Source organism: Brassica oleracea, chromosome C7, assembly GCF_000695525.1.
Source record: "Brassica oleracea var. oleracea cultivar TO1000 chromosome C7, BOL, whole genome shotgun sequence".
In the NCBI taxonomy this organism is placed as follows: domain Eukaryota; kingdom Viridiplantae; phylum Streptophyta; class Magnoliopsida; order Brassicales; family Brassicaceae; genus Brassica; species Brassica oleracea.
This window is the reverse complement of record NC_027754.1, coordinates 16411448-16434072: the sequence shown is the minus strand read 5'-3', so window position 1 is coordinate 16434072 and position 22625 is coordinate 16411448. Positions and strand designations below refer to the sequence as shown.

The window sequence follows — 22625 nt, the reverse complement described above, 5'->3', positions numbered from 1 at the left end:
GGGTTTAGAGTTGATGTTTCGGGGTTTAGGGTTCGTATTTCAAAAAAAATAGGGTTTAGGATTGATGGTTTAGGGTTTAGGGTTCGTATTTCGAAAAAAAATAGGGTTTAGGATTGACGGTTTAGGGTTTAGAGTTTAGTTTTAGGGTTTAGGGTTTGAATTTCTAAATAGTATAATTTGAAAAAAAAATTATTTTTTATTTTGTTAGAGTTTTATTTATTTAAATATTTATTTATTATATATATAAAGAACAAGGATATAAAAGTTTTTTACCACTCAGTGAAAAAGGTATTTTTGAAAATGTCTTTTTAGTGGTGATAAAAATAAAAAATGGTAATATAAAAATGGTAAACATGTAAGTTCCCCGGTTTAAATTTACATTACTCGAACAACACAAGTCGAGTACTAAATATACCAAAAGATGCAATTAGTGCCCACATCAGACCTTACCCATCACTCGCGTAAATCGGAAGCTGGACTATGCAGTTAAAAATGATGCAATTATACAATGATAAAGTGGATATGTGAAAGAGAGAGAAAAAAAGACAATTAAACAACATTTTAAGCAAAGTCTTTTGCGATCCGTACAATAATCTCTTATTAAAATGATAAAACGCAAAGAATTTTTCTTCATTAGAAAATGGTAATAGAAAATGTCATTAGTGGAGTGGATATTGAACTTTAAAATCTCGATTTCAACTTAGGCTAAAACGTTGACCTTTGACTTTTTAAATTTCAGTCATAGATATTAACTAAATATTAAAATTAATATCTCCAATATTGTCGTTCATCAATTAACGCACCAAACACAATACCTGCCCATATAGACAAAATAATAAATTAAAAGAAAAAATCATTCATAATCATAACTTTAGTGTCACACTCAACTAATTAGAATTGACATGAGTAGTTCAGTCAGACTTTCATGGTTTGTTATTTAATCTAAACTATATAGTTTTGAGTTTGAATACAGACTTTACAAGTTATACGTTATTTGTGAAAATAAAGTATTATTCACCGTATTTATATATTCTTTTTTAAGTATTCTAACCAATAGCATGAGTACAAAGTAAGCAAGTAACTGAAATAAAAATGTATATATGGTAAGTGGTAACTAATCGGTCCATTTTTTGACCGATTCACATGTTTGTCACTACAGAACTAGTATGAGCTCTTATAGAATTTAGTTTTTCTTTTAATTGTAAAAGGGAATATTATAAAATTTACTTACAGACCAAAATCCAAAAATAGCCACTAAAATATAGGTTTAAATTATACACGAGAAATTATAATTTATAAGAAAGCAAATTATGATTTATATTAACCAGTTTGTCCCATTATTTTGGTAGTGGCGACACTGGACTTGAAAAGACTATTTAAAAACTGATTTACATATGCTACTATTTTTATCAAATTAAAAAAAAAATTATATATGCTACTGTGGAACATTTGAACTAGCAAATAAAAAGTTGGTATGTAAATGTTAAAGAAAAAGTAACAAATGCGCATCATTTGGCTTCTACAAGTGTCTCCGTGCTTGACCTATCAACTAATCTTGTATTATTATTATCTCTTATGTCTACTTAAATTCTACAATAAATTATTTATCAACACACAAACTTGTTTTTTTTTTTTTTTGTCATTGAGTAGAATCAAATATAGTTCCACGAGACATAGCTTGGATGTAAAACAACTAGAGAACCAATAGGTCTCAAACCAAATCCCAAAGTTGGGAAAACAAAGAAAGATCATCATAAGAAGAGACCTTTCCACACGACAAGTTCCTGGAAGAGACATCAACGTGGATCTGCCTCTACTGATAGTAGGGGAGATAACCATCGAGGCCCATTACTAGCCACATATGAATGATGACGAAGATCTCTTGTGACGCTTAATGCAATTGTTGAAGCTGCATTGTTGCTCATAATAGTTGGGGGCGTGTCCGCGCTTCGCGCCTAATATTATTTTATTATTGTTAAATATGATTTTTTGGATGATGTAATTATGTAGTTAGTCTTTACTCTCTATTTGTAAAGAGCATTATTTTATGATTTATTGTGTTATATAGTAGTAGATGATAGATTAATATATTATGTGTTTGTTTTTTCAAAAATGTGTTGTTGTATTTATAATAGTACTTGTTAGTGGTAAAGTAAACTTTTGATGTAAAGTATATTGAATTTCAATAACTTTGTATTTAGGCATTTGTTGATTCTAAGATTGACGGTTTCAGCGTCAAAATTGTATTTTAATTTTTCTCATTACTCTTTTAAGATGTTTTTTGTCTTCTCTCCATATTGTGACTTTGAGCCATCACCATCTATTTATTTCGTTTACCTTTCCGGTGTGCGGTGCTTCTCACCAACACTGGGAAAAGACTCACCTCAATGCTCTTGTTTTCCTCACATTCTTCTCCTGTGAGATTATCCGGTATTTGTTATAGATCAGGGTTACGAGTTTCCAGTTATGCAGTTGTTTCTCACAACGTTATAGGTTGTTTCGGTCAATATCGGTCATATTTTTTTCTTGGATTTTGGCTAATGTTAGGAAATACATTTTGTTGGGTTGGTCAGAGTTTAGTTGTCTTTGATGTTGTCTTCCTCGTTGTTGGTTTGCCGTCGATTGTCTCTACTTATATTGGTTTTCAAAATCTGGTTTTTTGGTCTCCACGGTTTGCTGATTTCGTTTCGTCTTTTTTCTCTCTTTGTTCTCTCATTTCGTTGCATATTTCATCGATGCTCGCGTCTCTGGTGGCTCTTGGGATAGTGTTTTCATTTGTGTATGCTCTGTGGGATTGGAAAGTTGTTTCTGGTCTCAAGCTTGAGTTTTGTTTTCTCAGTGGTTGGTTGTCATTCTCCTTCTCCCAGGTTGTTTCTCTTTTTCTTTTGAGTCCCTTGGTGTAGGTGTGCGTAGTTAGTCTTTTGGAGCTTTGGTCCCTTCTATTCAGAGCATTGTGTTATCTCGTTGGAATGGACGCCTTGTATGTGCTTTTTACTTCTTAGTTAGTAGTTGTGCTTCTGGTTCTTTAGGCATGTGTCTTCCGATGACTATTCTTTTTCTGACCCGTTTTTTGATTTTTTGCGTTAGTGTTTGATCGCGTTCTTTTGTGTTCGGAAGATTGTTTTGTCTCATATTTTATCTTCTTTTTTTCTGACATTTGCTTGTTATAGCGAAGACATTCTATGGTAAGAGGAGGTAAGTTAGTATTCTTTGTTGATCTTTTTATTTTATTTTATTTTTTTCTGCGATTTTGGAAGTTTTAAGTTTAGATTAGGAGTTGTACTGTAGTTTTTCTTATTAGTTTGGTTATTTTATGATTTTTAATAGTACAATAAATGTATAATTTGTTAATAAAATAATATAAAAATTGTAAAAAATAATAAAATAATAAAAATTTATATTACTTTTAGCTGTGAACAAATTAAATATTTAAAATATTTTTTTATTCATCTTGAATTTAGTGATCAATAAAATAGATTATCAAACTTCATATAATACACAATTAGAAAATACTTAACCAAATTACAATAGTCTAAAAGAAGAATGACTTAAAATATATTAAAAAAATAACGGAAAACATGTGTCATCAGACCCCTCTGCCATTTGTCAAAAGCTAACTTTAGATATATAGATTTAAACTTCAATTCAAACATCTTGACGTTAGGTGATATGATAACATTTTTGGTTTAATCATAATCAGGTAATTTCAATAAATTTAATCATCAAATTGTTTTAAAAAGTTGTTAAAAAAATTGTACACAAAAGTTTGATAGTTAGGTAGTAATATTTTTCGAACAGTTGTGTAGCTTTTCTGCTCAACTTCTTTTTAGATCTAATATTCATCAAATGGAAAGGCAAATTCTTTTTAGTATGTACGTATATATCGCTAGTTTAGTTTTTATTTATTTATTTTTTGACAGCAATGCTAGTTTAGTTTAGTTCAAGTAGTCTCATTTTATTTAGCTAATTTAAAACTAAGATATAGTGATTTTTATCTGAGTTTAAATTTTCTGTTCCCAACTTTAGATCCACTATATTTGTATAGAATTTTTATTATAAAAGATAAAATTACATCTAGACGTACTTTTTCATTGTCACCTTACATTTAGATATACTCTGAACATGTCACATACTTTCTTTTGAAAAAATACCTAAATGGGTGAATTTGCTCAATATTCATAACATGTGAAAGAATTAAGAATATAGCCATTCTACAGTTGCATTCGGCGGATGAGACAATTTGCACACAAATATGATTGAAATCTCCTTCTAAGCGCGTGCGCGTGATGTTGTTGACACTCCAAAATTAAGGTTATCATACTATATTATATACCATATAGTATAGCCAGTTACACAAATAAATTAACTAGTTACAAAGTTGAGTTTCATCCACTATGTGACTATATTATACATGATTATGACATAGTATAGAATACTCAGCACAACCACAGACTTTTGTATATATGAAATTATTTCACAGTGTATTAAAGAGGGAGGGAGGGAGAGAGAGAGAGAGAGAGAGAGAGAGAGAGAGAGAGAGAGATTATTAATAAGATTCAGAAGGTGTAAGAATACATATGATATGAATCATTAAATCATTAATCACTAAATCATTAATCACTTGAATGTTTCTCAAATAAAATAGAACCTAACAAAAACACTTTAAAAAGATGAAACATATTTATGTTCTATTCTATGTTTCCTATTAAAATAGAATAGTGCATCGCAATGTTAACTGTTTATCTTCTCCAAAAGTTATCATGTCTATAGCAATCAAAGTGTATTAATAGTTTGTTCATTAACCTCATGTATCGATCATTGCTGCATTCAATTGATATGAATGAAACCACCGCCGATCTCCGCTTACCACCATTGTTGGAGCTGTCGTCGTTACTAATTATTCTCAATGACTCTTCTTCATTATTTCATTCTTCAGGTGAGTCATATATGAGTTCGGCTTATTTGTAATCCTTACCACAACAAACAAAATATAAAAAAAACATGTGGTTAATGAAACACACGCGCATGATAGTTTTGTCATTAATACATAATATATAGACAACATCGTAGCCATCAACTTGTTATGTGCATATACTTAATATTTTTCCTGCTATGTACATGTCCACTAATTTTCCATACCTAAAATTTTTTCAACTCTAACTAATTGAAAACATGGGTTAAGATTACTCAATCAATTCTCATTCACTTTTACCGTGAATTTTAATGTCTTAACTCTTTAATTTGTTTTCTCTCTGCTTTTTTTCGCTCCCACATATCTCCTCGTCAAACACCATATATCTTTTCAAATTGCAGAATATATCACTTTTTCTCCTTTTTTTTTATTTTTCATCTTTGGTTCATTATGTTTCTTCGCTTATCTTTCCTTCTTCTCTTTCTCTCTTTCTCTTTTATCTAACTCAGATCTGTGAATTTTTTAAAACAACTCTATCCTTTTAACACTTTGCATAATTACTGGGCTGCAATTCTTTCCCCACCATTTCTAAGAAAACCCTGACCACATGAACACTAATCTTGACCACATGAACACTGGCTCTAACTTTGACCATATGAACATTAACTCTGATTCTGATCATATGACACTGACTCTAACCATCATTTCTCTCGATGAAATCCATGACCATGTGGCTTCCGACCGTAACCACAAGCTTAATGAAACCCCTAATGACAGAAGAGCAGCCAACCCTACACTATGACCCTGACCACAAATGCATGTTCTTATTAATCACATCAAAACTTAAACATGCATAATCCGCACGTGACCACATGTTCCTGACCACAAAACCCACCAGTCAGATCAAAGTCATTCACCATCAATCCTTCAGTGTTTGTTAAATTTCAAACATTCGTAAACCTACCTAATATTAATTACAAACAAGAAGCCTAACTAATTAATTAAAGCTAACAAAACCAAATTTTTTGTCACCATTTTTCTTTAAATCATAGGGGTATTTTTGTCATAAAAATTTATAGCTAAAATCATCTTCAACCCAACCTCAAATCTTTAAATTTTGAGGTTTTTGTCATTCCAATCCAATCTCAAATCCTCAAATTTTGAATTTTTGAATAGTGACACTTCAAATTTTAGGTTTCACTATTCGTAACCTCAAAACTACTATTCATTTTCTTTTTAGTCCTTACATTTATTTTCTTTCACAAATACATCTACTAACTTTATTTAGAATAACTTAAGTACACCAAAATAAAATAAAATAGAATAAATATTACATACCTTAAAATATAATTCACACAAATAAAAAATACATTAAATAAAGCTCACACAAAATAAAAATAAATTAAAAAAACTTAACATAAATTAAAGCAAATTACATAAACATTTAAATATTGCATATCTTATAAGTGGTACCAAAATACCAGAATTCATCAGCTAACCAAAATATTACACATTTTCTTTTGTGTGTATGTGTGTTTTTTTGTCAATGTATGTGTGTTGTTTTATAACATATGTAATTTATAGTGTTTTTATTATATAATATTTTAATACCGTGTGTTTATAATATCTTAAAAATATGTTATATATGTATTTGTGAAATATTATCAGTATTAGTAATTTTTGTTAATGTCAAAGACTATAATGCAAATGAATAAACTTTTAAAAAAATTTCAAGGATTCATGGTTGGAGTAATTAACCCTCAAATCTTCATTTTGAGGTTTTGCTTCCATTAAAATAATGTTTTGAGTTGGCGATGCTAGACCTAAAGTACACCTCATGCACAAAGTACAATTGTAAATGATCAAACCCAAAGTATGTCTATGTGTAATGCTTTTATAAGAAACCACCCTCCAAACAAGAATTGTTTTGTTAAAATTTTGTCAAATTTTATTTAAATAAAAAAATATGTAATTTTTTGTTACAATATTTTGTATTATCAAAAGAAAAAGGTGACGATTTATTTCCCAATAAAAATATCATATAGCACAACATATACTAAAAAATCAAGCTCACAATCTATATATTCATCAATTAAAATTTAAATATTAAATTTCTCATCTTTTCAAATTTTGAATCATATTTACTCATGATATAATAGTTGAAATTAATTTACACCCAAACCACAATTGACCACGATTAAATTTGGTTTACTATGTACCAACACAATATTTAACAATAAGATACAAATCAAAAATTTAAATTAAACCGATTTGTTGAGTTATAACCTAAACCTAATAGCAGACCCAATAATACATTATTGTCGGTTTAGATGGTTTGCTATTTGATTTAGAGCATAACCTAATAAATCGGTTTAGTTTATATTGTGATTGGTAGTTTGTGATAAATATGTTTTTAGTACACAGTAAACAGGGGCGGATGCAGGAATTTAAGAGCACCATTAACGGGGTCTCTAATACATGTCTCTTAGTTTAGTTGTGCTTAAAAACAAAATCAGAAATAGAAAAGGAACAAGACACGTCTCTTATTTTTGGACCGCAAGAGACGTCGCTTAGAGACAACTGTCGAAACAAGAGTGGGTGGAGTAGGAGGTGTTGTTTCGACCATCTCGGCTTCTCTCTCTCAAATCCTCTCCTTGACGAAAGTCTCTCTCTGTCGATTCATCTCGTCTGTGGCTCCTCTCTTCTCGACGACGTCTTCCTCGGTGGCTCTCGTCGGCGATCTATCTCTCATTGGCGTTCCATCTCTCTCGATTCCTGTTGCCGACGAAACGCTTTGGCCTTCTCTCTCTCGATTCCTCTCGTCGGTGGCTCTGCTCTTCTCCGCGACGTCTCCCTTGGTGGCTCTCTTCGACGGCGACGAATCTCTCTCTCTGTACCTCTCCTAAAACCAAAAAGTGAAGCAGTTGTTGTGTTGTTTATGCATGTCTTATATTATGATTCTTCTTGATCTGATTGGAAGCTTTATTTGTTGTTCCGTTGATTCTGTCTGTGGGTGGCTCTCTTCGACGGTGACTGAGCACTATTTCGGTGGCTCTTCTGGAATCGAAAGGTAAAGTTTATGGTTTCATGTTCTTCAAGGTTTTTCAATTTTTATTTGTTTGTTGTGTTCGATCATGTGTCATGAATGATTCTGCATCTTGTTTGTTTAGATGGATGGATCATATTTGATTTGTTTACCGCATCGATTGTTTGAATTTTTGATTGTTTGTTGTGTTGGTTTCTGTCTATTGATTCTCTGTGATGTTTATGTCTTTGTGTCGTCAGAAAGTTAGATCAAATCCATATTGATATGTTCGGTCTTTGTCTCTTTAAATGGATGAACTCTCTACAGTTGAGCAAGCGTCATCGGACAAAGGAGTTCGCAGCAATACAGGTTAGTGTTATTCTTTCATCTGGTCCCTAATGAAATGGTCTAGCTTCTGGTCTGAAATGAAATGGTCTAGCTTCTGGTCTAAATTGAATTTAGGGTAGTTAATGGTTGATTTAGTGGTAGATTATGGTTGTCTGTTGGTAATAAATAGAATTGATGGTCTTGTTGATCTGTTGAAATTGAAAAAAACATTGTTTGTTGTTTGTTGTTAGATATATGTCAAGTCAGTACATGGGAAGTCTGCTTTCCAGCTTTGTTTTAAACGCAAGAGTTTATGACTTTACAAAGATGATTTAGTTAGCTTGTCGTGTTGGTTGGGTGTGTTCAATGCGTTATCTATTTACTTCTCTTTCTTGAATAAATTATAATCTCTGTGTTTCTCTTCCAACTCCAACAATTGAATGCGCTTTCATTCTCCTCTTTCTCCTCTCTCTTTGACTTCGAAAATGGATTTCAATCCATTTCAGGACTCTTCAAACTTTGTTGAACTACTTAATAGTCAAAAAAATGTTTTCTTTGGTAACGTAGCAGATAGTGTTTCACTCTCTTCATCGCAAGTCCCTTTCTTAAGCAGTCAAGGTACCGAAGATCCAAACATTGGTGACGAGCCTCCTGCAGAGCGTAAGGAACGAAGGACGTGGACGCCTACATATGATATAGTGCTTATCAGCTCGTGGTTAAACACGAGCAAAGATCCTGTTGTTGGGAATGAGCAAAGGTCAGTCACTTTCTGGAAGAGAATTGCAGCATACTTCTCGGCTAGTCCTAAGCTTGCTGGCTGTGAGAAAAGAGAGGCACCACACTGCAAGCAACTTGGCACAAGCTGAATGATTTATTTTGCAAGTTCTATGGGGCGTATGAAGCAGCAACCAGAGAGAAAAGCAGTGGTATGAATGAGAATGATGTTCTCAAATTAGCCCACGAAATCTTGTTCAACAACCACAAAAAGAAGTTCACTCTTGAACATGCTTGGAAGTAGCTTCGTAAGGACCAGAAGTGGTGTGAACTCTCTACACCAAAAAATGAAAGCACCTCGAAAAGGAGGAAGTGTGTAGATGGTTCACATTCAGCAAGCTCTCAAGTAAATGAAAATGATGCTGTAGATGATGACGGAACGAACCGTCCCCCGGGTGTTAAGACAGCGAGAGCCCGTGGGAAGAAGCCGCTGGTTGAGGGGAAAGACCTGTCTGACTTCCACACTATATGAAACATCAAGAAGGAAGATTTGGCAATGAAGGAAAGACTCTCCAAGATGAAGCTACTTGAGATTCTTGTTGCAAAACAAGCACCTCTAGCTGATTATGAAGAAGCTCTGAAGAAGAAACTCATAATTGAGTTGATGTCTAGTTAGTTTAAGTGTAACTCTCGGTCATGTTCTAGTTTCTGTTTAAGTTTCATGTTATGTCTTGGTCATCTTCTAGTTGTTTGTTGTTTGTTGTATTAGGAGTGATTGTTCTCGTTAATTTTCATCTTCTTGTTGGTTGCTCTTGTCATAATATAAACGTGCTTGTTCTCTTGTGCTTATCTAAACGTTTGTCTTAAGAATGTATAATGTTATCTTGTCTTATGTGTTCATTGTTCTGCTCATTTTTTTGCAGGTCAAGAAGAGCTTCTTATGTCACGGACTTGTAAAAACGTTGGTCGTGTGTGTCTTGTAGTGGGAGCATTGAGAGCTTCTTATGTCACAGACTTGTAAAGACGTTGGTCGTGTGTGTCTTGTAGTGGGAGCATTGAGAGCTTCTTATGTCACAGACATAAAGACATTGGTCTTGTGTGTCTTGTAGTGGAAGCATTGGTTGTCACATGCACTCTGTACTTGCACTTTCTATGTAACAAACACAAAAAGCTTGTGTCTATATGACTTGTATTCTTGTGTATGTCTGACTTATGTCACAGACTTGTACGTTTATCTTATGTCACGGACTTGTATGTACTTGCACTTTATATGTAACGAACACAAAAAACTTGTGTCTATATAACAGCAACAAACGCATTTACTCTCTCGACTTGTAACACCAAACTCATCTTCACAACACCAAAATTTTTGATCACAGCACCAAAGCCATCTTCTCTCTTTATTTTCTATCTTTAATCCTAAGTTTCATAAAAAAACCATATTCTCTCTCTATTTTCTATCTTTAATCCCAAGTTTCATAAACAACCCATCTTCTCTCTGTTATCTATCTTTAATCACAAGTTTTATAAACAACCCATCTTCACGATTTCTTTAATCACTCTTGCTTTCTCTCTTTTTCTCTCTTAAATCAACAACTCATCTTCTCTCTTTAATCACCATATATGGCTTCTTTTTCTCAAACCACATTAGAGGAATCATTTGATGATACATTTGATGAGCTTTTTGATCAACATTTTGATCAAGCCTTTGAGAGTTTTACGATTCATGGTGATCAAGAAGAATAAAGGAAAAAAACAAAAAAAACGAGCTTATATCGAAAGAAATCGTGAAGAAGGCAATGTACGTTTATGGAATGATTATTTCAGTGAAACTCCAACGTATCCTGAAATTCTTTTCCGACGACGTTTTAGAATGAACAAGAAATTGTTCATGCACATTGTTGATCGACTCTCCAACAAAGTTTACTTCTTTCACCAAAAGAAAGATGGTCTTGGAAGGCTTGGTCTCTCAGCACTCCAAAAGTGCACAGCAGCCATTCGTGTCTTGGCATATGGTAGTGCGGCTGATACGGTTGACGAATACCTCCGGCTCGGTGAAACTACAACTCTGTCATGTTTGCAGAATTTTGTGGAAGGAATAATTTATTTGTTCGGTGATGAGTACCTAAGAAGACCAACACCGGCTAATCTTCAACGTCTACTTGATATTGGAGAGCATCGTGGATTTCCCAGGATGATAGGAAGCATTGATTGTACGCATTGGGAGTGGAAGAATTGTCCCACCGCTTGGAAAGGGCAATATTTTTCGTGGTTCGGGTAAACCAACAATCGTTTTAGAGGCGGTTGCTTCATATGATCTCTGGATATGGCATGCATTTTTTGGACTTCAAGGTACTTTAAATGATATCAATGTTCTTGATCGCTCACATGTTTTTGATGACATAATAAAAGGTCAAGCTCCACAAGTCACTTACTCCGTCAACGGAAGAGAGTATCATTTGGCTTACTATCTTACCGATTGTATTTATCCGAAATAGGCAACTTTTATCCAATCTATTCCAATACCACAAGGGCCGAAAGCAGTTTTATTTGTCCAACATCAAGAAGCTGTCCGAAAAGAAGTCGAGCGTGCTTTTGTAGTCTTGAAAGCTCACTTTGCCATTGTTAAAAATCCATCACTTTCTTTGGATAAAGTCAAAATTGGGAAGATTATGAGAGCTTGTATCATACTCCATAATATGATAGTAGAAGACGAACGAGATGGGTACACTCAATTTGACGTTTCAGAGTTCCAACAAGGAGAAGATAACGGGAATTCACAAGTCGATCTCACATATTCTACAGATATCCATACAAATATCGCCAATATGATGGGTGTTCGAACTAGAATTCATGATAGACAAATGCATCAACAACTGAAAGATGATTTTGTTGAACATATATGGCACAAATTTGGACGTGATGAAGACAACAACTAAACTCGGATGCTTCTTTCAAATTATTCTCGTTTATTTTACTAATCTTTGTTTTTATGTTTTTATTTAAAAATTCAATGTTTAAAATGTTATCTTTTATTATGTTTTATTTAATAATTTTTTTTTTAAAAAAAATTGTTTAATAATTTTTTTAAAGAACCCTTAACTAATAGATTTGCATTGAAGCACCTAAATGTTACCATTTTTTAGCGGAGTCTCTTAAACCACATTTATTATTAAAAATATTTAAGAGACTCTAAATAGTCTCTAGGTTAATGGTGCTCTGATTAGCTGAGGGCACAATGACTTTTTTCCATTATGACTAGTTTTAAAGGAGAATAATTCAATACACTTGTAGTATTTAAAGAATAATATTTTTTTAAACAGTATCATTGTACTGTGTCCACCCCTGACAGTAAATCAAATTTAATCGTGGTTTGTATATAAATTGATTTCAAACCATTAATTCATGGGTAAACATGATTCAAGTTTTGAAGTTAAAGAGAAATTGATATTTAATTTTCGAGTTTTGAAGTTAAAGAGAAATTGATATTAAATTTTTATTTGATAGATATATAAAATATGAGTTTATCTTGTGGTGTTATTTAATAGTAATCATGAAAAAAAAAATTTACCAAAAAAATAATCATGAAAAAAAATAATCGTCACCCACCAAAGACACAAGGGAAGGAAGAGTACGTGACATGCACGACTTCGCTGACCCAGCAACGATGCCATTTTCCATCACGTCCTTTTTTTTTTTTTTTTTTTTTTATAATCCATGGGTTTCCCACTTACGTGGGTCATTCCCCTGGACCCGATTAGGCAGCGGTCCACTTCACCCGGAAGGGCTTTACCTGGGCTGGGTACAAGGTCCAACACCCAATACCGCATTTGGTGACAGAATGAGCAGTTCGCCTCTGCCTGACGTCGAATCCATGAACATGACAATTGGCCCACAGGATCTTTACCAAGTGAGCTACCTCGTCACGTCTCTTCTTCGCACCTTACTTTTATGTTTCTAACATAGCATGCAATCATAAATGGCTAATTTGGAAACTCGATTCATTCATAATATTTATGTGTCCATAGTTCAAATAATATATCGTCAACAGCCTTCATAACTTTTATTTTTCGTTATTATTTTTGTGATTTGATTTCTTATACATATGATAAGATATTTTTTGTAAGTCTCAGGATAAGTCTAGAAATTGAAGTTATTACTTTGAAGGGTGTTGACTATACAAGTGGCTTTAGTTGACTTTGAATATTCAACACCAATAATGCAACTCCAAAGGAAGGATAATTACCCCCTGTTTAAAATTGTATGGAGGTTATTTATTTCAATAAACCCAAAATTTATACAAAAGGGTGTAGACTCTAGAGAAAGGCAAAACGGAGATTTTAGTCAATCATTCACATGACTTGTGTATATGAATATAAAATGTATATGATTCGTCTAGAGAGCTTTCTTTCTTTTGACCAGTGCAAAGATGTTGGAAGTATATGCATAAAAAGTCTACGTAAACTAACTTTTAGAAGACCAATCATGCTGCATTCACATAGACCTAGATTACTGATAGTTTCTAATACATCGTTCTTAAAGGACACCAACTGTTTTAATTTGCTAGACAGATGGAGGAATTATATTAAGTTGAGTCTACCCATTTATATAATACATTAGATTATATAGTGATGTTCATATCTAGTTTAACATATATTTTTCAACCGAGTTTCTTTTTTCATTTTTTCTATTTTTAATGATAATGACATAGTCTTAGCACCAATCGTCATGTAAATTGTGTAATATAATCTAAGAAAGACTATACATCGTCTCAACCAATGTATATGTTTTCATATCAATATATTATCCATTTTATAAAACAAAAATACTTAAAATAAAATTCATAAAGTTGAAAGTTAAAACTAATAATGGTAAAGCATTTTCAAAAGAAAATAATAATAATAATAACAATAATAATAATAATAATAATAATAATAATAATGGTAAAGCATAGTATGGTAGATAGAATTGAGAGAGAAAAGATAGCTTAATATTTCCTTCATAGAAACCACTTTTTGTTCAATATACCTCTAGCTAATTAATTTCAAATTAGAAATGGTCAAACCTATCTTTTCAAACTTACAAACATATTGTTAACAGATGGACAAAAAACATATTGTTAACATATTTATACCCAGTAAAGTCTTCAAAGATTATCCCTTTTAAACTTTCCAATAACAATTTGTCCCTCTTAGGTTCTTTCAAATTTGTTTGATTTCATATTTTGGAGAAATTTTAGTTCCAAATTAGATCAATATTTAATATTTCTGTAGGCAAAAATATTTGTTTTGGTAAGATCAATTCTTGCGGAGTGTAAATCGGTCATACCTAGTTGGTTATAAATCGTTTTTGTAATAGTAGAATTTATCATGCCGGTATAAATTTTGGATTTTACTCGTTATACCATTTGTAAAAAAATTAGTGGTCTACCACTTTCACAAGTAGTACTAAAACTAGATATATCAGTCTATTTTAACCAAACACTAGTAGATTTTCAAAATGTGATTGATATACAAATAAATTAACAGACATTTAGAAATCTAGTATAATCGGTGGAAATTTTCATTACACATTATAAAATAGTTAAACCTACTAGTACTTAATGTTTAAAAAAAAACTAGTAGTACTTTTCAGAAAATATCTACAACGTCAAGAAAATTAAGAAACATGGATTTAATTAGGATCACAATTTCTAGATTTTTTGCTAAAACGTTGAATCACATGCATGGATTTAATTAGGAGTTTCAAATTAAATTTGGCCGTCTTTTAGAATTTGATCAAGTGGGAGAATCATCAAATTTCATGTGGTATTAGAAAATTGTACTCCAAATTAATGAATATGAGTGAACGAACTAGGCATGAATATTTTACCCGGATCCAAAGACTCGAATCGGAATAGGCCCGAAAATATTTGAAGAATTGAAAATTTACAAATATCTAGTTGGATTTCTTATATCCAAAAGAACTAGAGCCGATAGGACCTAGATCCGAAGATAGTTGTAATATCTTTTTGTTTGTATTTTCATTGTTATTTTGTCACATTTAAAAATAATATGAAAATTTAAATATCAAATTTAAAGTTTAAATTTTTTTTAATTTTGATAATCATTTTCATGGTTATTTTGCAAAAAGAAAATAGACAAATATGACGGATTTCGAAGAAATTTTGTTGAGGTTTGGATATTTTTGAATTTTGGGTCCTAAAGATCAAGACCCATTACGTATCCGAAAATTGCATGTATTATATAGGTATTTTAATTATAGATGAGAACCGACTCGGATCGACTCGGATTTGAACAGAATCGACCTAAACCGAACCAAAAATTTCTAAGTTTTTAGTTAGATATGAATGTCTAGGATTCGAATGACCTGGACGCGAAAAAAAAACTGGTCCTAACCTGACCCAAAGAGCCGAACGTCAAGCCTAGGACGAACATTACATTTCTATTTTGTATATAAAACTTAAAACGTTTTCTTGGAGGTCAAACACTATAGTCGATTCGTTTTGATTTTGAAACTCAGTAATTTACAGGCCAGTGGATACATTTGTTTTCTCCAAAAAAGGTAACGCTCTAAAAAAATTAAAAAATATATTATTAATTGAATATTCAAAGCTAAAAGACCATCAAAGCAAATAAAGTAAAGTTGAATGGACCTGTATTTATTAGACTTGATCACCCAAAGTCCACATAGAAACCTACCACATAAGTTTAAACAACAATTCTCTTCCTCTTCTTCTTCAATGGATGATCAGGTTGACCACAAGAACACTTCTTTAGATGAAGTTATCTTCACGAGCGTAGCCGACTGCTTACAAAGCTCACTAGTAATGGATTATAACTCACTAGAGAAGGCCTTCAAGTTCTCACCTTATAATTACCCTTGCCAACCGATTTCAGCGTCTAATATGGGCCAAATAGTGAATTACCCTTACTTAAACCTCACTCCAATTTCTCCAATAGTCTCTTCTTCCTCCAATGAAGCCGACCCTAAAGAGAACGTGGGCGATAAGAGTGGCCCAATGGAGAATCACAACGATGGAGACCAACATGGTGTTGGTGAAACCTCCAAGCAATTGTGAGTTTTTTCTTTCTTTTTTTTTCATTTCCCCTTATCAAAATGTGCTTTAAGGGTGGATTATGAGCCAAATAAAATCTTTCAGACACGTACTATCAAATTTGTTGTTCTTTTATGTTCGGGTAGCTAGATCTCTTGAACCAAAACTCAGCCTATACATTCGGTCTTTAGTCGTCAATTCATCACGTAAAATTTTCAGGAAATCTACATTTACTTGATTTTTTTTTTTTTACATTTACTTGATTACGATCAATAAACTGGTTAGGTGTTTAAACTTTGTAACCCTAGAGACTAACATGCTTTGTGAATTATGAGTATGGTTAGGACAAAACAAGGAAAAGGGAAAGGAGAGAAGAAAGAAAGAGAAGCTAGGGTTGCCTTTATGACCAAAAGCGAGGTGGATCAGCTTGAAGATGGTTATAGATGGAGAAAATATGGACAAAAAGCCGTCAAGAACAGCCCCTATCCAAGGTTTACTTCCTCACTATATTAATATATTCTAATTTTACTATGTCTTCTATTGCATAATATTAGTTGTTTTAGTATTATTTTCTGTTTCAAAATATAAATTGTTTCTGTATTTGTTTATTCTTTATTCAATATTGTGTAATCAACCAAATTTTGCAAACTCTTTTATAATTGGTTGAACTATATTTATTTTATATATTAAATTATGCTTTTATGATAATAATTTTTTAATTTCCACGTTCTTATAACTAAAACTTATATTATGAAATGGATGAAGTATTTTACTTGTCCATGTAATATTAAAGTATATACATCACAATAATATGTATGTAAAAGTTATGCATGCGTTTTCAGGAGTTACTATAGGTGCACAGCGCAGAAGTGTAACGTGAAGAAACGCGTAGAGAGATCGTTTCAAGATCCGTCGATCGTAATTACAACTTACGAAGGAAAACACTACCATCCAATCCCATCGACGTTAAGAGGTCCCATGGTCGGGGAGCATCTATTAGGCCACCATGGAAGTGGTATCCTCCATAGCTTCAAACGTTACCATCAACAGTTTCTCATGAAGAATCAACATCCGGTCAATTATCAATCAGCAGGAACTGTAACGTATCAACAACGTCATGGTGACTCTAGTAATTATAGTAATCATCAACAAGTTGTTGACTGTGGTCTTCTTCAGGACATTGTTCCTTCAAAATTCTTGAAGCATGAATCTTGAGAGATAGTACTAGAGACCTGGATCTTTCTTTTTCATGTGTTAGTATTTATACACACATTATATATAAGCATAAATAACCTAGTTTGTTGTATATAAACATGTTTGTGTATCTATTCCATGGACAGCCTACTTCTAATTAATTGAAATTTTGGTTTTTTAAAGAGATGATTTGTGTAGATCTCTATGTTTTAACTTTTCCTCTTCAAACCTGGATAATTTGTACTATTTGGTGTATTATGTGGTTTATTACATAATGATGTTAGAAATCAAACGAAGAACAAAAAGGAAAAGCTATTCGTGTATTCTGAGAATGATTTCATTTGAGTTTCACTTGCATTGAACATTTTGGATATTATTATTGGTCAACAAGTTTCTAATTTGTGTGTGTTTTCTAAACGCGGGAAATTGTTGACTCGTTAAGATAACGAAAACAACTTGCTTCAAAATAAATTACTTCAGCCCAACAATATTTTTATGTACGATTAAGAGCGATATTTGAGCAAAAAAATCATCATTAACTGAAACGAAATTTTTTTAGCAAATAGGACAAACAAAATAGAAACATCTTTAGGTTCGAATAAATAGATACATCTACTTCTTTAGGTTCTGCATGTTATTTCTCTAAAGCCACAAGAGCAACGCCATTTTTTTCCATACAACAATGTGGAGACAATCTACTTTAGTAATTAAGTTTTCGGGAAATTTTATGTTTACCACTTTGTGGTACCACTTTTCATCTTTACTACCACTAAAGAGACATTTTCAAAAATATTTTTTTCATTAAATGGCAAAATACTCTTATACCCTTGTTATCTATATATATAATAAATCATTTTTTATATATACAAAAAAAATTATGTTTTCGAGTTATACTTTTTCAAATTCGAACATTTTTATAATTTTTTTTTGAATTTTTTTTTCAAATTTTTTTTCAATTTTTTTTTTGAAAATCGAAAATTATGTTTGAAACTATTTTTAAAAACTTTTTTTATATTTTTTAAGTATTTATTTATATATTTATTAGAATCTTAAATTTCACATTCCAAAAATCCTACTCCACCCCTCAACTCTAAACCCTAAGTCTAGATTAGTTAACTTTATGAATATAAGTGTCTTTTATCATTCATTAAAAGTGATGGCAAAAATGGTTAGTGTAAATATGAAAATTGTTACTATGAATGTGGTATTTATGGCAATTTCCCTTTAAGTTTAATCGAATGAATTGATGTAAAGAAAAATAAAAGGCAGGTTTCAGACCGACATTTCATAAAAGTTGAAAAATATGCCTTGTGCAGTTTCAGGCGGCAAGTAACTGAATCACAAGGAAATATGATGACAACTTTGAGACTGGTTAATTAGGAAACGGAAACTAGCTCAACAACGATGATTGTTGCATGAAATTACAGCGATAACATTTTTCAATTCAGCAATTTTCTCAGAAGAGATGGTAACATATTTATCCAGCGTCTCGGTGCATCAGTCCTTGTGCAAATGGTTGGCACGGTAACATGTTCCAGTGTTCGTATGACATGAACAGATGTCTTGAGAACAAACCTCTGGTGTGACATTTAATTTAAACAATCAACTTCTAGCATCTTCTCCTGAAGAATGAAAATGCCGTATACAATAAAATCAATAATGTAAATTGACAGCCGAGACAATCTAGTCTACGGAATTTTGCAGATATATGTGAAAGATACTAGCTTTTACTCCACAAGCTAAGAACATTTACTTAACAAAGTCAAAGACTTCCAACTAGAGGGTCTTCCTCATGCACCTCTGAGAGAGTAGTCAACGTTTTTTTTCGAGGAAACCAAACCACATAGGCAAAACGGAAAGTTCGAGGAGAGAATAGTAATTATAAAAACGTAAAAATGGGCAGGTCCAACAAACGATTTTCACAAAACATAGGTTTTAAATTATACTCATGATCACTGGAGGACACTAATCACTCCTGCTCGTCTGCAGCAGCAGAAGAGTGGTGAGGGAAGCTTGCCCACACGTCTTGCCATGTCATCTTCCCCTCCGCGACTGAGCTCACCACAGAGGCTGCCTCTTTCAAGCTAACTCTGACTTGGTCTTTGCTGTCTCTTTCTCTGATTGTCACCGATGTATCCGAGTCCACTGTTATTGCAAACGGCACTCCTAGCTCATCCGTTCTCGCATACCTTTTCCCTATCGATGTACCTGTGTTCATTTTACAGACGCAAATCTCACACTCGGTTTTGCTCCATCTCAAAATTCTAAATAACTTCAAAACTGTTTTTTTTTTAACACGTACCAGTGATGTCAATCTTATGTGAGATGCCAACAGAAGTGAGTTCCTTAGAGATAACTTTGGTTGCTTCCTCGAATTGTTGGTTCTGAACCAGCGGGAAAACCGTGCACTTGATGGGAGCCACAAGAGGAGGGAAGCGGAACACGTTCAACTGTTCGTCACCTGCTTTGCTTGGCCTTGTGCTGAAGCAATGCTCGTACAGACAATATATGATCCGACCAATACCAAATGATGGCTCAATCACTGACGGTGTGAAAACCCGCTGGTGCTCTTTCTTCTTCTCCTTTGAGATTGACACCATGTTCTTCTTGATGCTCACGTTTTTCCCGAGTGTACACACGTAGAATTCCACTTCCCCTTTGGATTCCAGGGTTGCCTTCATCTCCATAGCTTCTTTCTCATTCATCGCCTGACAAAACATTACCCAGAGCATGTTCTTTGTTATATAAACTCATACCATGAGAGAGAAAAACCATTAAGTAAAACAGTACCTCCAAAGATTCAACCACATTCTTCTGAGTTCCCTTGAATGCAAGACCCAATTCTTTCTTCACAGGATTAATCACAAGTTTCTGAACGAAAAGAGAAACATATTAATAACAAAGTTATAAAGACAGTAATGAAAATGTTAAGACTCGAATAAATAGATACCTCTACTTCTTTAGGCTCTGCATATTTCTCTTCAGCCACAAGAGCAACGCCACTTTTTTCCTGCCATACAACAAAGTATCCCCAATCAACATTAGTAACTTTGAATGGTTGCCAAAGGAAAACTAAAAGGTAAGTTTCATACCGAGTGAGCACGTAGGTCGTAGGCAGACCTATCTGCAATCCCAACACATTCAATCCATCCATATGAACTCTCAATTTCAGCATCCCAACAGTCTGCTGCATAGTGGGCCATTTCATTTGCAAGATGCTGACGGAAACGCAGCCGTTCCTTGTCTATCCCAAGGCGGGTGAGGAAAAGATACACTCTTCCAATGAAGTACCCTAGAGTTTCATTGTTCACAGTTCCCTACATGTTCAATTTGTAGACATCAATATAAGAGATAATAAAGAGAGGAGTCTGTGAGAGTGCATAGTAAGATTACAAGTAGAGACCTTGGCAACAGCCTCGCCAAGGCAAAGTTTTTTAGCAGATTGGCCAGACATTTGTTCTTCTCTTGGAAACATGAGGAACACCAACTTTGATACATCAGAGAATTTAGGGTGGGACTTGTTCTCAGGATCGACAAAGTGCTCAATCTCTGCCAGAGTAAATTCACGAACTCTAAGAAGCCCTTGGCGAGGAGATATCTGCGAACAAGACACTACTTATTGGAAGCCAGACACAGTAGAAAAAAAGACTGAGATAAAAAACAACGTCCAATATATCAAACAAAGTAGTTAAAACTTTAAGAAAAGTCACCTCATTTCTAAAGGCTTGACCAATCTGAGCAGCAGCAAAGGGAAGCTTTCTTCCATTGTAATAATACAAGTCCTTAAAATTCACAAATATGCCTTGTGCGGTTTCAGGACGCATGTAACTGATACAGAAAACGGAACATGATAAGAACTCAGGGAAACAAAAAGTTCAACAATAATTATAAAATGAAGAATGCTCACCCAGGAATCAAGCCAGATGGGCCAATGGATGTTTGAAACATCAAGTTAAAGGGATAAGGATCCGATAGTGGGTTCTTGGTGTCTGGAGCAGTGATCCCATACTCTTTGATCTTAGCACCAAGCTCTTCAGGGGAATAATCTTCCATAACAGCAAGAACATCCTTGTATTCAGCAGCTTTCTCCGCAGAGATGGTGAGATCTTTCTCCAGCTTCTCGGTGCAGTAGTCTTTCAGCAAGTGATCCGCACGGTAACACGTCCCAGTTTTCTCATCCTTGACCATAAGATCAGTGAACTTGTCAACGTGACCAGATGCCTTGAGAACAACTTCTGGCGTCACACATGGACAATCAACTTCAAGCATGTTCTCCTCAAGAATGAAATGCTGTTAACAAAACAAAATCAACATCATATAAAAGCAAAATCAGTTTCAATATTATTTATATTAATATTCTTAATAACCTAAAAACTCAGGATTACAATTAAAATATTTAATGATATATTTAGACATTTGTTTCTTACTTTCGTTATCATACGTTTTGATACAAAAAAAAAAAAAAAAAAAACTGATCCAAACTAGAATTGGTTTTTATGCAAATAACCAAACCGATTAAACCCAAACCGATCCTAAATTAGAAAATACCGATCGATACCAAAACCTCTAACCGAACCCGATCAGAAATCACTGCCTACCCTACCCTAAGCTAAGCAAAGATCAATTTCTACTCTACGAAACGTGAACTGGATCCTTACTTGACGCCAGAAGCTAAGAACATTGGACTTGACGGCGCATCCAGGAGGACCGTAATCGAAGAGCCCAGCCACACCACGGTAGATCTTAAACGAAGGGATGTAGAACAAACGCCGCTCCAGAGTATTGACGACGGCTTGCCGGAACGCCTCGCGGTTAAGCGAGCCGTTTCCGGAGCTGCTGATGGTCGATTGGAGCTGCTTCTCGACGGCGGATTTCTCGAGCTTCAGTTTGTTGAGAAGGTCGATGGCGGCGTCGATCTCCGGTTTCGCTGCGCGGGAGGCCTTGAGAGCGCGTACGGCGTTACCCTGGGTTTCGATGGAGGAGGATTTCTCCGAGAGGGATTGACGGAGAGATTGTTCGGTGGCGTCCATTGAGGCGTGGATCGTGGAGATGGATTCGCGACGGATTGAATTGGATTGGAATTGACGAAGAGAGAGGATTTGTCTGCGTGGTATAAACGCGGAGAGAATGCGCATTCGATGATGAAGTGTTGCCTCCACTCACTGTAGACTAGGGTTTAAAGATTATGGCTAACCTTTGGGATGAGACGGTGGGTTTTGTGCTCAACTGATTTATTTTCTGGTTTAAGAAAATCTATCTTCAATTCTTTTTTTTTTTTTTGTAACACGAGACTTATATTAAAGAGCTCAAAGAGCAACAACGTTTACAACTGAAGCAGATGATTCCGGAGACATGCTCGACGGTACAACAAAAGTAGAAAGCAGTATGAAACATAG

At 33.8% G+C, this 22625-nt stretch overlaps 2 protein-coding genes and 1 pseudogene across 2 annotated transcripts; 2 read left to right on the top strand and 1 right to left on the bottom strand.

The window, feature by feature from the left end:
* Positions 1-10869: 10869 nt before the first annotated feature.
* On the top strand, positions 10870-12220 carry LOC106302703 (annotated as a pseudogene).
* A 3467-nt stretch (positions 12221-15687) lies between these two features.
* LOC106304804 (probable WRKY transcription factor 71) lies at positions 15688-17370 on the top strand. Its single transcript, XM_013741196.1, has 3 exons — positions 15688-16055; positions 16380-16526; positions 16878-17370. Exons 1-3 carry the CDS (start codon positions 15721-15723, stop codon positions 17248-17250), a joined length of 855 nt encoding a protein of 284 aa, XP_013596650.1. The 5' UTR covers positions 15688-15720; the 3' UTR covers positions 17251-17370.
* A 1607-nt stretch (positions 17371-18977) lies between these two features.
* On the bottom strand, positions 18978-22425 carry LOC106306386 (glycine--tRNA ligase 1, mitochondrial-like). The gene is made up of 9 exons (XM_013742987.1): positions 21888-22425; positions 21137-21519; positions 20940-21057; positions 20633-20827; positions 20322-20546; positions 20180-20239; positions 20020-20100; positions 19532-19937; positions 18978-19437 (listed from the first exon to the last, which is right to left on the bottom strand). Exons 1-9 carry the CDS (start codon positions 22362-22364, stop codon positions 19199-19201), a joined length of 2184 nt encoding a protein of 727 aa, XP_013598441.1. The 5' UTR covers positions 22365-22425; the 3' UTR covers positions 18978-19198.
* Positions 22426-22625: the final 200 nt, after the last annotated feature.